The sequence below is a fragment of the Zalophus californianus genome, chromosome 4, assembly GCF_009762305.2.
Source record: "Zalophus californianus isolate mZalCal1 chromosome 4, mZalCal1.pri.v2, whole genome shotgun sequence".
NCBI lineage: Eukaryota > Metazoa > Chordata > Mammalia > Carnivora > Otariidae > Zalophus > Zalophus californianus.
Window position 1 is genome coordinate 53,307,754 of NC_045598.1, and position 14,296 is coordinate 53,322,049.

Below are 14,296 nucleotides of genomic sequence, written 5' to 3' on the forward strand. Positions count from 1 at the left end.
CCCTTTCATTGTTCCTCCCTTCCTTTTTCAATGCTCCTCACTAACCTCCTGCTACCTAAAATCCACTGGTCTCAAAAAACTCAACTGGTTTTTCAAGAAATGGACAGAAGACATGAACAGACATTTCTCCAAAGAAGACATACAAATGGCCAACAGACATGAAAAAATGCTGAACATCACTCGGCATCAGGGAAATACAAATCAAAACCACAATGAGATACCACCTCACACCACTCAGAATGGCAAAAATTAACAACTCAGGAAACGACAGATGTTGGCGAGGATACAGAGAAAGGGGAACCCTTTTACACTGTTGGTGGGAATGCAAACTGGTTGTATCCACTCTGGAAAACAGTGTGGAGGTTCCTTAGAAAGGTAAAAATGAGCTACCCTATGACCCAGCAATTGCACTACTAGGTATTTATCCAAAGGATACAAATATAGTGATTCAAAGGGGCACATGCACCCCAGTGTTTATAGCAGCAATGTCCACAATAGCCAAACTATAGAAAGAGCCCAAATGTCCATCAACAGATAAATGGACAAAGAAGGTGTGGTCTATATATACAATGGAATATTACTCGGCCATCAAAAAGAATGAAATCTTGCCATTCGCAACAACGTGGTTGGAACTAGAGAGTATTATGCTAAACAAAATCAGTCAGTCAGAGAAGGACAAACATCATATGACTTCACTCATATGTGGAATTTAAGAAACAAAACAGAGGAACATAGGGAAAGGGAAGAAAAAAATAAAATAAGATAAAAACAGAGAGGGAGACAAACCATGAGAGACTTTTAACTATAGGAAACAAACTGAGGGTTGTTGGAGGGGAGGGGCTGGGGTACCTGGGTGATGGGCGTTAAGGAGGGCACTTGATGTAATGAGCACTGGGTGTTATATGCAACTGATGAATCGCTAAATTCTACCTCTGAAACTAATAATATACTATATGTTAATTAAATTGAATTTTTAAAAAACTCAAATGGTTTTTTATGACCCTCCTCAAACTGGACATCTGACTACCCAAAGCTTTCTCTGACATTTATGGCACCTAGTGCTACAAAGAATCCATCTCTGTATCCAGGCGGGTCTGGCATGTGATGGTTGTTCAATAAATTCTTGGTGAATAAATGGTACAGAAAGTCTGGGAAACCACTGGGGTGGGGATGGGGTAGAGGGAATCAAGCTTAAAAGGTCATGTAGAGCAATCTTTATCCCTGGACCCAGAAACACCACATCTAGGAAATTAACTATACAAATAATTGAGAATGTGTTCAAAGATTTAGGTGCAAGGCTCACACTTCTTTGCTGTTTCAATAGCAAAATCCTGGACACAATTTTAATCCTTCAGTTGGACTTTAGCTAAATAAATGCACAATGGAATACTAAATACCCATTTAAAACATGTATGGAAAAAAATAGAAACATACATGGAAAATATTTAGTGGCATGTCATGATATTTTATTCAAGGAAAAAAGGCTGTTCAAGGAAAAAAGGAGTGTGTTCACTCTGCTTACATTAATGCTATACATCGAATTATCAACAGTGGTTTCCTGGATGTCGGATTTCAATTTTTTTTATCTTCTTTCTGATTCCAAAAAAAAAAAAATCTAACTTGTGTACAATGAGTAGTAATTACTTTTGTGATTGAAAAACGGAGAACTTTGTTTTCAAAGGAGAGAGTCCTGTCCTTTCGTGGTCCGACTTCCCTTTGGAGCTCCAACTCTTCTGAGATGCCATTCATAGTCTCAGCATTCCAGGGTGCCCAAGGGAAAAGGGCTGCCCAGGTATTTTAGCCTCATTTCACAAAATAGAGGCTTGTAAGGAAAAAACAGCTGCTCCAGGGCTCAGTGATTTTAAAACCCAAACAGTTCCCCAAATTTGGCAATGTTAGAAAACTTGCATTAGCATCCTTCACTTTCCAAGATAAACTCCTCTCAAAATTCTGTGCTGACCCTGAAATCATTTGCCATGGAAGGACTCTGTCCCATCTAGGAGAAAATTCAAAAGCCAGCGTATTCCTTCCTATCCTAATCCACATGTACTTGCACATTCCACAGCCAGAAGCCACTCCCCCTACACACACACACACACACACACACACACACACTCTCTCTCTCTCTCTCTCTCTCTCTCTCTCTCTATCTTTCACTGGGCTGCCGCTCTTCCAAAAGGGGACCCAGCCAGCAAAGAGGCCCAGGCTGGTAGGGCTGGCTCCACGCCTGAGGTGCTGGGTCCCTCTCTAGGGCACGGCAGACAGGCCAGCTGCCGAACCCGGTGACTTGACTTCCTCCTCCTTCCCGGAGGTCTCCGCCCACATCACCGTCATCAGGTCTCTGAGAAAGTCACGTTCTGGCCTCAGAGCTGTTCTGAAGCTTCTGGGAGGAAAAGGGAGGTGAGGTGGCAAGAGCCCTTGCATGCTTCCAGGAGACAGGGCCCCTAGTTCGCCGTCTGTCACTAGTTAGATGGAGATGGGGGTAGGTGATTTTCCCATGGAGTGAATTAAATCTTTCATCTGTCAAAGAGGGTACTGACCTAACATGACTGCATCCCCTCTCCAGTGTTAGAAGGGTGAGTGCCCAGATGTCCCCGGGAGCGCTGCAAAAAGAAAAGAGAATTATTATGTATTGAGGATCTTTGAAGCGCTAGCACCCATGTAAACACTGTCTTCTTTAATCCTCCAGTAGATCCCACTATATAGTGTGGCAGAAGTTCTGCGAAATGCTTTCCAACCTTGTCCACTTCGTGAACAACAATATTTTTACTGCACACTTGAGCAAAAGTGGGCACCAGCCAGAAGCAAACTGCCCCGCTGCCCCATAAAGAGGGGCTCCACCTCTCAGTGTACCTGTCCCACCTGTCACCTGTTTGCTCCTCACTGGAACGAAAGCCGGGAAGAGGCTGAGCCAAGAGAAGTAGAACATACAGCTGTGTCAAGACAAACCTGGATTTGCTTCGCAGCTCTGCCTTCTGTTTGACTTCAAGCACGTAACTTGATATTTTTTGAGCCTGTTTCCTCACCTCTAAGTGACGCTAATAATAGTACGCACGTCACTAAAACAGTGACATGAGTGATGAACCCGACCGAAGATTTATCAGCGAGCCTGAGCCCAGAGAGCACGTCCCGCCTTGGGCTCCCCGGGCGACCCCCGCTGAGGCCCCGGGGCAGGCGCGGGCTGCGGGCAGCGCGGGGGCGGCGGGGAGACGCCGGCGGCCCGGGAGGTTCCCGGCTTCCGCGCAGATTTCTGCGTACCCGGACGGCTGCGTCACCGTCCGAAAGCGCGAGCCGGCGGGCGGGGGCGTGGCGCCGCTGGAAGCCCGGGTGTTCTAGCCGAAAGTACGGGCCCGGACTTCCCCGCCGCGGTCGCGGTGGCGAGCCTGCGGCCCGTTCACCCCCTCCCCCCTCCCCCGGGGTCGCCGTTCCCGCTCTCGCTCCCGCCCCCTCGACCCGCGGCCCCCGGCGGAGTCCCGGGAAGCGCGCGGGGGCGGTCTCTGGCGCGGAGCGGGGACGGCCCCCACGCGATTCTGTACTCGCGGCCTCTGCAGCGAAGCGAGGCTTTCTTGGCCCGGCCTTGAGGCCGTCCGGATCCTCGCCGTCCTGGCCGCGCCGTCGCGCCTCACGGTTCCCTAGGGAGGAAAAAAAAAGTTGGCACTGTGGCAGCCTCCCCCGCTTCTTTCCACCCCGGCCGCCCGCCCGACTCGCCCCATTGCACAATTCCTGCCGTGGAATTGCCGCGTGACTCGGACGGAGCCCAAAAATGTTTCCCAGGTTGCCTCCGCCGAGAATGAAGTGGCTGGGTATCCCACACTGACCCCAGGCGCCCTTGAAACTGTATTTCTCCGGGTGACTGGGTAGCCCTTTACCATGCAGAGCGTGCCCTTTCCAAAGAAAGAACAGCTACTAGCCTGCCGGTACGTCCGCTCTAGGTTGACTGCAACGGACACCTTTCTTTTCCCCCTGTATGTTTTCAGACAGAAAAAGTGTTTCAGTCTTTTTGGGGAAGATTTCCGGTTTTAAAGGAGGATAAGGAGTGAATTGCTTAAAGGCGTGGAGACACAATGTTGAGCTCTCCAAGAATCAGTATTGTTGATGGTGCACAGCAGGTACTGAATATATTGGTAGGGACTGAATGAACAATTGAAGGAGGGGTTTAAATGGCTGTGTGTAGACCAAAGCTTTCAATATGCAGATGAAATTTAGAGGTTGACTTGCCCAGGGTTACCTAGCTAATTAATATGGAAAGCAGGAATATAATTTGCCTCTCATTTCAATTGGAAATACTTCGTATTTATGAGATGGGTGTACTTTTCCCTCTATAGGAAAATAAAATGCCTTCTGCAGTAAGCTCTGCAGATCTTCAGTCTACCATCTTCCTACCTAAAACAGAACAAAGCAACAACTCCCAAACACAGTACATGCATGGAATAGGCTGAATTTGGCAATGCCAAAGAGAGATGTTTGCAAGGCATTTCTTGTCTTATCCCCCTAAGTTAATAAAAAAAAAAAGACTAATAAGAAGAAGAAAGAAAGAAACAACAATGCTTCTCCAAAATGGTAGGGAAGATGCCATTTGCCCCTAGCCTTACTTTTTGTTAAGTACAGTGTTTGGTGTTTTGCATGGGAACTGCTAGACTTATGAGTAACTGTCAGGGTTGCTCTGAGACTGGTCAGATATTTTGTTCAGGCTCAGAATAGATTTGTAGCTCATCTTTCAGAATAGACAAGCTGCAATCTGTGAGAACACAAGGGACTTCAATGACAGTCATGCAGATGGCTGGACAGCTTGTTGTCTTTGAAGTTTCAAGGCTGACCAAGTTTACCAAATGTCTAATTTAGGGAACAGAGTTGCCAAACAAGTAGATGTTAAGGGCGAAGGAATCAAAACTGTAAGTGGCAATCATGAGTACAACTTCATTCTTTTGTGGGCTGTCAACAATGGTTTCCACAATGATGATTATGATACAGTTATAACAATAACCTCCAAATACAAATTCTTCTCCAAGAAGATGGGGAAGAGGGGTTCCAGTAATAGAACAGCAGATCAAATCATGAAATGTCTCATTTTGTAGGTCAGCCAGATACACCCTGAACTGGGGCAATCTTATTTTAACTGCTGTCTCTACCCTGTCTCTACCTCTAATATCTTGAAGGTGAGAATGAATACAGAATTGCTAGAAAAGTTTGAAATTCTAGGCAGCTAAGGTAGAATATGTCAATTTTGGTTTGATAATCATACACAATGTTCATGAAATCAAAGCAGCACCTCCTATGTTTTCCCACACTGCAATTTTCAGTTGGCCATTATACCAGACTACTGAACCTGAACTTTAGAAACACAAAATGTTGGCTCCTATTATTACACTGCTTTACTGCTTGAAAAAAGGCATCTGATCAAACAAAAGTCATCTTTTCCAACTGAGATCTTAAGAATAACAACCTCTTTGGATGCAAGTGATACTTTTTCATATATTACATATTTCATTCAACACCATTGTATAATTCGTCTCGAATTTTTGCAAAGAAAATACCTCAGGACAATCTCAATTGTTAGCATTTATTAGTTTAACTCTGAGAGATTTATCAGTCATGGTGTAGCATTTTGGAATTTGGGGGGTCATTAGAAAAAAATGTAATTATACTCCTTCATTATATAGATGAGAAACTGAAGGCTGTTGAAATTAAACAATAGATGGAGTTCCTGACACAGTCAAAACCCGAACTGAGGATTCTGATTTGCCATGTGTTTTATAAAATCATCACCAGAGACTTCATTTCATGAGTGTGTGGTTCCACGTGAGGCATGGTGCTTGGAACTGGGGATAGGAAAAGGTATAAGGAGTTCTCAAAGATTTTATAGTCTAATTGGTAATGTAGGCCAATGTTTCTCAAACTTTAATGTCCACAGGAATCACCTCGCAAGCTTGCTAAATGCAGCCTCTGTTATTGGTTCTGGGATGGGACCTGCTCTGCCACTAACAGGTTCCAAGGAGATGCCATTTCTGCTGGTCCACAGACTACACTTTGAGTAGCAAAGTGTAGGACATATAAATATAAAGATAATTAACAGTCTAGCAACCTAAGAGAAACAAAAAGAATAATAAAATCTTCTGAGCCTGTTTGGAAATGGATGTTACAAAGCTCACGCTCCTTACTTCTAAGAATGTCCCTCAGAGGCTCAGAGGCTATCTACTGTTACAAAAGAGTAACCTATTTTTGTCTCTGGGAGCACAGCATATAAGAAATAAGGAAATAGTGGGGCAAAGAGAAAGAAAGGAGAAAAGTGATGGCAAGAAATACCATCAAAGGAAGAGATAGAGACACCATAAACAAATTTTTGAAAAAATGTAAACTCATGGCAGCCAAGATATCAATACTTCTGGAGAGTATCAATGAGAATGTAGGGTTGAACAATGGATTCAGAGCCAAGAAGTCTCAATTCAAGTTCTGGTAGGCCAATTAGTAACTATATGATCTTTAGGCATATATGTAATCTGTTTAGCTCCAGTTTCCCTATCAGAAAAAAAAGAGAGAGAGATAATACCTCAAATCTCCCTGGATTGAGTAATTATATATTAAAGCACTTGACACAGACATGTTGAAGAATGTACAAAGCTTCACAATGTAGCTTAGGTTTAGAAACTCAGCAATTTTATTAAAACCAATGCAATAACCAATAATACCAATCTTACACAAACTACTTCAGAGAATAGAAAAAGTAGGTACCCTCCATGACTAATTTTATGAGGCTGTTATAACCTAACTACAATAACCTAATTAGGATAATGCATACAAGAAAGGAAAATAAAAGGCCCATAATCACTCATTAGGATAACTACTAAAATGCATGACCAAGTCTGGTTTTTCTCAGAAAGGGAGGTTGGTTTAACATTAGAAAATCAATTAATGTAATTAATGTGATTAACAGATTAGAGGAGAAAAATCATATGATCATCTCAATTTCAGGAGAAAAAAGCCTACATCAAATATTCTGCTTAATGGTGAAATGCTGAAAGTATTCCATTAGAGATTTGAAATAAAACAGGACTGCCTGACATAATCACTCGAATTTTACATTATATTAGAAGTCCCAGTCAGTATTTTTGGTTTTTAAAATTTTTTCCCCATTCTTTTTGTTTTACCTTGGCATTAAAGGTAGGAAAAATACACACACACACACACACACACACACACACACACACACACACACACACACACACTGTAAAGGACAAAACAAAACTCATAATTTGTAAATGATTTGATTGTATATGCAGAAACCCTAAAAGAATTTAAAGATAAATGATAAGAATGTATAAGAGCTTAGCAAGATTGTAGGATTCAAAATCAGGATTACCATTGTAGGCAGAATGAAGTCCATCTCCCCTACAAAGATGTCCAGATCTTAATCCCCGAAACCCGTGATTTTTGCCTTACAAGTCAAAAATGACTTTGTAGATGTGATTAAATTAAGATGATCAAATTATTCTAGATTATCTGGGTGAGCCAAATGTAATCACAAGAGTCCTTATAACTGAAAAAGTGTGTCATAAGTCAGTCAACCTGTTGTTGCTGGCTTTGAAGATGGAGAAAGGGGGCTACAAGCCAAGGCATGTGGGCAGCTCTAGAAACTGGAAAGGGCAAGGACAAAGATTCTCCCCTAGAGCCTCCAGAAAGCAGCAAAACCCTTCCAACATCTTGATTTTAAGCCCAGTGAAACCGATTTTGGACTTCTGAACTACAGAACAGTGCGATAATAAATTTCTGTTGTTTTATACCACTAAGTTTGTGGCAACTTGTTACAGCAGCCTTGGAATAATACAGTTACAAAGTAATTGATTTCTAAATACCAGTTCACAAATGAAAGCAAAGAAGGTTAACACCTAGGATATTTGTGGTAGCATCCAAATTTATATGTTAAAAAAATTACCCAGGAATAAATCTAACAAAATATATGCAAGAAAATCATAAAACTTTATTGAATGTTGTTAAAAAGGACCTAGATAAATGGAGATATGCTATGTTCATGGACTTGAAGATTTAACATTTAAAGATATGCATTCTTCCCCAAACTGATCTATAGATTTAGTTACAATTCCAATTAAAATCCCAACAGACTTTTTTTTGGTGGAACTCGACAACTTGATTCTAAAATATATATGCAAGTCAAAAGGCCAAAAATAGCCAAGACATTCTTGAAGAAGAAGGTAGGGCTTGCCTTCAAGATATTAAAATTTATAAAGTCATTATAATGAAGATAATATGGTAATGGTTCAAGCATAGAAGGATAAATCAATGAATTTGAAGAGAGAGGGCAGACCTGGATCCACAAATATATAGACAAAGGGGCACTGAAGAATAAAGGAGAAATGATGGAGCTTACAACAAATAGTGCTGGGATGTCTGGGTATTTATAGTTATAAAAATAAAATTCAATCCTCACTTCATACCATACATATAAATAATCTCCAAGTGAATTAAAAATCTAATGTAGAAGGTAAACCATAAAAATTTTTCCCTGGGCTAGGGAAACTTTTCTTAAGACATAAAATGTATAAATATAAGAGGAAAGATTGGTAAATTAGACTACATTAAAATTGAGAACATTTATTCATCAAAAACTTCATAAAATACCTACCATCCACTGGGAGAAGATGCATATTTGCAACAAATTTAAGTGATAAAAGAGTAGTATCCAAAATACACAAAGAGGGGCATTGGGTGGCTCAGTTAGTTAAGTATCTGACTCTTGATTTCAGCTCAGGTCATGATCTCAGGGTCATGGGATGGAACCCTGCATCAGGCTCTGCACTCAGTCGGGAGTCTGCTTTAGATTCTGTCTCTCTCCCACTGCCCTTCTCTCTCTCTCAAATAAATAAATAAATCTTAAAAAAAAAAAACAGATACAAAGAATACTTACAAATTAGTAACAAACACAAAATAGGAAAATGGACAAAAGATAGATACCTCACAAAAGGAGAAACTCAAATAGCCATCAAACATATGAAAAGATGCTCAATGTTAGCAGTAAGGTGTAAAATGCAAAGTAAAACCACACTGAAATATTTTTATGTATCCATCAGATTGATGAAATTAAGTTTGGCCATTCCAAATGTAGAAAATACTATGGAACAATGGGAACTCTTATACATTACAGATAAGAGCATAAATTTGTGGGGTGCCTGGGTAGCTCAGTTGGTTAAGTGTCCAACTCTTGTTTCAGTTCATGTCATATCTCAGGGTTGTGGGATAGTACCCTGCCTTGGGCTCCATGCTCAGTGGGGAGTCTGCTTGAGATTCTCTCCCTCTCCTTCTGCCCCTCCCCCCTACTCTCTCTCTCAAAGAAATAAATCTTTAAAAAAAGCACAAATTTGCATAAGCACTTAAAGAAACAACTTCGCATTACCTTTTAAGACTGAACATGTTAGTATCCTATGATGTTACAATTCTCCCAGTTATTATATACCTTCAACTAGAAACTCTGGCACTAGGAAATATATACATGGATGTTTATAGCAGCATTGTTCACAATAATAACAAACTGGAAGCAATCCAAATGTCCACCAAGGGTTGAATATATAATTAATTATTGTACATTCATAAAAGGGACTACTATACAGCAATGAAAATAATGAACAGCTACACACACCAACATAGATAATGCAAACACGAGGTTGAAAGAAGCAAACCCCTGAAGAAAATATACAATATGATTCTGTTTATACTAAGTTCAAAACAGACAAAACTGAACACTCTTGTGTAGGGATGAGCTTAGAACTAAAGAAACTAAGGGGATAATTATCCTAAAAATCAGAACATTGATTACCTCAGCAGTGTAGGGAGGGGAAAGCAATTGAGGAGGCCCACACAGGAAGTTTCTTTGGCAAGGAAAATGTTATTTTATTAACTTTGGGGAGCTAGACAAAATGCTTACTTTATTCTTATTCTTCAGAATGTACACTTATGTCTTATACGTTCTTATGTGAGCATGATTAAAACAAAAACTATTCAATTAAAAACAAAACAAATAAAAAATTACACTGGAGGTTTTGTAGGTGGAAACAAGGGGCTTCGTTCTAAACCAAACAACAAAATAAGATCATCATAAGTTTAGTAGTAAATATAATTTATAAACTCTTTTGATTGGACACCAGCTACACCCATTTTAGAACATTCCCACAACTAAATCTGTTTCACCAACCTTGAGTCGGCACTAACATAGAGGTAAACAATGAATATGGGCTTGATGGCAAGAGAGATTTTATCTCTGCACACAAGTGTGAGGAAGCAACAGAGAAAAATCTGTTTCTTCCCATGGAGAAACTTGAACATGGTAAAATTAAATCTTATTTGGTAACATAAATAATGAATCATTAAGCTCCATGAGTAGCTCACAAAATCATAAACTTAGCTTTCCGTTCTGCAAAGACCGAAATATCTTACAGTCTAGCATCTGAATTTGAAATTATCTTTAGGTCTAGGTGGTTTGCTTCACAGTTTTTCTTGAATCACAACGTTTCTATTCTTAAAGGGGGACTCATATCTGATGTCTCATTTTCCTCTTGAAAAAGGGGGCTTATTTTATTCTGCTTTCGTGGCAGGTGCTTATTATGTTAGATGAACCTAGAGACTCACTGAATTATGCCTTGTGTATAAAATGTTTGATCTTCATAATGTGTAGTTTGAATCATCCAGAGATGACTAGTCATGCACTTGATTTAATAAGCTAGGTAATTTTTGCCATCTGCCTTAAAAAGGTCCATCCGAGATGGTTAAAAGTTTAAAAAATAAAAAGTGTTGATCTTTATCTTCCTCATCTAGAATTCCTCTTTGCACAGTAATGTTGGATAGTCCTGATTTTGAAACGAAGTGGCCAAAATGAATCGTTTAAGTTCCAAGTTCCACTAGTGCATGCAAGTTCAGGCCCTCACAGATCAGAGCAACGGGGGCTCAACATTCCAGGAAGATACAATGATATCCATTTTTATGAATGTAAATAGTTAAAACCAGCTTTCGTAAACCCAGTTTTGACAGAATCCAAGACAGAAGTGTTATTGGGTCCTTGGATAGAAGAAGATCCAGGTGTTATTTTGGGAAAACACCCAGACTGTGTCTCATCTCCTCTCTATAATTCCATCTCATTCTTCTATCTCTACCAGCCAGCTTTGGCTGCATTTCTTGCCTCCATGGATCAGATAACCATCCCACAGCTCCCATGGTGACCCAAGTCCGGCCACCTAAAGAGATGCTCATTTTTAGTCCCAATTCCAAGTTCCACAAAGAGACTGATTTGCACAGCTTGAGTCTAGTGGTCCAAACAATTGTGATCAAGTAGGAAACCAAGGGCCCACTTCTATGGGATGGACAGACCACCCCACTGTTACCCACTGCAGAAGGGTAGGACAGAAATGCCGAGGGGATTAGGAAGACCTTTCCTAGTCAAGGGCCTGAAGGCAAAAATGTGTATGGTGTGTTCTAGTAATATTGTGTAAGACAATTTGTCTGGGTATGGAGTTTGTGCCAAAGCACTAAGCAACAAAATTGGAGAAATAGTTTGAGTTCACATTGGAGAAATTCCTGGATGTCAAGCTAAAAGGTTTAAATTTCTGTAGACTCAAAAATTTAAACCCAGCATGGAGACCAATGTGGACCTCAAACTCATGACCGGAGATCAAGACCTGAGCTGAAATCAAGAGTTGGACATTTAACCAACTGAGCCACCCAGGTACCCCTCTATAGACTTTTTCATGAGACTTTTATAAGTTCAATGAGTATAACAGGTCTTAATCAAAAACATATATATTCATGAAGTCTTTGAAGGTTAGAAAGTCCATTTAAATGTTTATGTTTATTACACAATTGTTTATAATAATAAAAAGTTGGAATCAACATGGATGGCCATCAGTAGAAGAATGCTTACAGAATTGACAGTGTATCTATCCTACAAAATTTCCTCTGGTCATTAAAAGGAATGATGTAAAGCTGTGATCATTAACATGAAAAGCCCTGTTAACTATTAAGAGTAAAATTATTAACAGAAAAAGCAAGTAAAGTAGCAGAGATGTATAATATGATTCCATTTACAGGAAAGTATTTTAAAAATACCTAGCTTTTAAAAAGATAGAAAAATTTCTGAAAGAACATTCATGAAACTGTTAAAGTGGTTTCCTCTGGGGAAGGAAGTGGGATGAATGAGTGGGTGGGTAGAGATGAAGAGTGACATTCACTTTACTACATGTGTCATATGCTTAAAAAGATAAAAGTACAAATACATCATTAAACATTTTTTAAAGTTAACTTCATTTTCAATAAGACAGGCATAAGGATATGTACTTAGACTCAGAAATTAGAATAATATTACCTTTCATTTCTGAAGCAGCTTGCAGTTGACAGCTGTGATAACTAGCCCTTGCTATGTTCCAGGTATCTTTTAAACCTTTCCATATGCTAACTCATTTAATCCTCACAAGGACCCTGCAAGTTCAATACTGTTATTCTTCCATCTTACTGATGAGGAAGGTGAGGCACAGAGATGAGTTAGTGACCCAGGCTCACATAGCCAGTAAATGGCAGAGCTGAGATTTGAATGCAGGTATTTTCCCTCTTGAATCTCAGCTCCTGGTCACTTTGGCTAAATGACACTTATACAAAAGCATTTTCACATATATTGTCCCCCATATTACATGGGAGAAAACGAGGACCCATACCTCAGTGTACTGTAATTGCCTGTTTTCATGTTCATGTACCCACTAGACTCCAAGCTCTACCATGCAGGAATCTCAGTTTGTTGTTGATTTTTACACACTGGCACATAAGAAGGGGGTAATACATGATTTTGAATACTGTGGTGGCTTAAAATGTCCACAAATTCTTTGACACCACCTTTAAGAGGTTGAGCCTAATTCTCCTACCCTTGAGTATGAGCTGGACTTAATGGCCCATTTTTAATGACTAGAATGAAGCAAAAGCGGCAGTGTGTGACTTCAGAGATTAGGACATAATAGACATGATGGCTTCCCCCTCCTTCTCTTGTCTCTCAGATTAGTTGTTCTGAGGGAAGCCAGTTGCCATGTCATGAGATGCTGAAGCATCCCGCTAATAGCCATGGGAGTAAACTTGAAAGTTCAGCCTCAGTCAAGCCTTCAGGAGATTGTAGCCCTCTCTCTCATCTGGTCTGTAACATCCTAGGAGAGCCTGAGCCAAAATCACCAAACTAAGCCACTTCCAAATTTTATGACCTATAGAAACTATGAAATAGTAAGTGTTCATTATCTTAAGCCACGAAATATTGGCATAACTTACTACACAGCAATAAATAATACACATGCTTTTGATTAAAAATAATATATGTATATATGTGAAACTTGGATATTTATGGAATATATTAATATACTTTTTCTTTTTTTAAGATTTAGTTAAGAGAGAGAGGGAGAGTGTGTGAGTGGGGGAAGAGGCAGAGGGAGAGTAAGAGAATCCCAGACTGAGCGGGGAGCCCAACACAGGGCTCGATCCCATGACCCATGAGATAAGGACCTGAGCTGAAATCATGAGTTGGATGCTCAACTGACCGAGCCACTCAGGCACCCCAAATATGCTTCTTCTTTTACATTTTCATGCATATGAGCTTTTCCTTAGTTGGCCTGACGCATATTTGCCTGAGAGTGCTATGTGGAGGGTGGGATTAGGATTCTTAAAATAGGAATTAGTAAAGGAAGGGTTAAAAATCAGCTTCTAACATCAAAAATAGGATTTTTGATCAAAATAGTTATTTAGGAAGCCAGAAAAAAAGGTGAGAGAGAAGAAATTTTCCACATTCCTTTTCCTAACCATTGACATAACCAGGGTTAAACCTGGTAGACTAGATCATGGAGTTTCTTTTTTAGCACAATGAGACAACTGTGTCCACCTCTAATGGCTAGACCATTGAGCTTGCTGCCCTTGGACAGAACAAGGATATGATGTTGAAGAAGTGGGCTGCTTCAGCCTTCTTCCTGTGCCAATGGATTGTGGGCAGAAGTTGGAGTTGGAGTTAGGAAAGTTAGTGAGAAGTTTTCTTGATCCCAGGAGTAAGTCCCAGAGAGGAAAGGGGTGTGACACTGGTTGAGCGGAAGGCTAAGGACCAGAGAGCTTCTCCTGTGCTTCCTACTTGGGATTCAAGAAGGAAATCACTGATTAAGGTGAGTCAGCAGCACATGGAGTGGGCCCAGAGGAGGAAAGAGAGCAGAATAGAGGGTACAAAGAAGGCCCAAATTGAGCCCCATTAGCTCCTGTGTGGTGAGGAAGGGACAGGTCTTCC

General features: G+C 40.5%; 1 protein-coding gene across 1 annotated transcript in view; it reads right to left on the bottom strand.

Annotated features, from left to right (window-relative positions):
• Positions 1-1,454: 1,454 nt before the first annotated feature.
• LOC113926674 (collagen alpha-1(I) chain-like) overlaps positions 1,455-14,296 on the bottom strand; it is a 36,835-nt gene continuing 23,993 nt past the window's right edge. Inside the window, exons 2-3 of the mRNA XM_027601926.2 lie at positions 3,027-3,884; positions 1,455-2,603 (exon numbers count right to left, since the gene is read on the bottom strand). Of these exons, the coding sequence (XP_027457727.1) occupies positions 2,569-2,603; positions 3,027-3,884 (893 nt within the window). The 3' untranslated portion in view covers positions 1,455-2,568. The remainder of the gene's footprint in view (positions 2,604-3,026; positions 3,885-14,296) is intronic.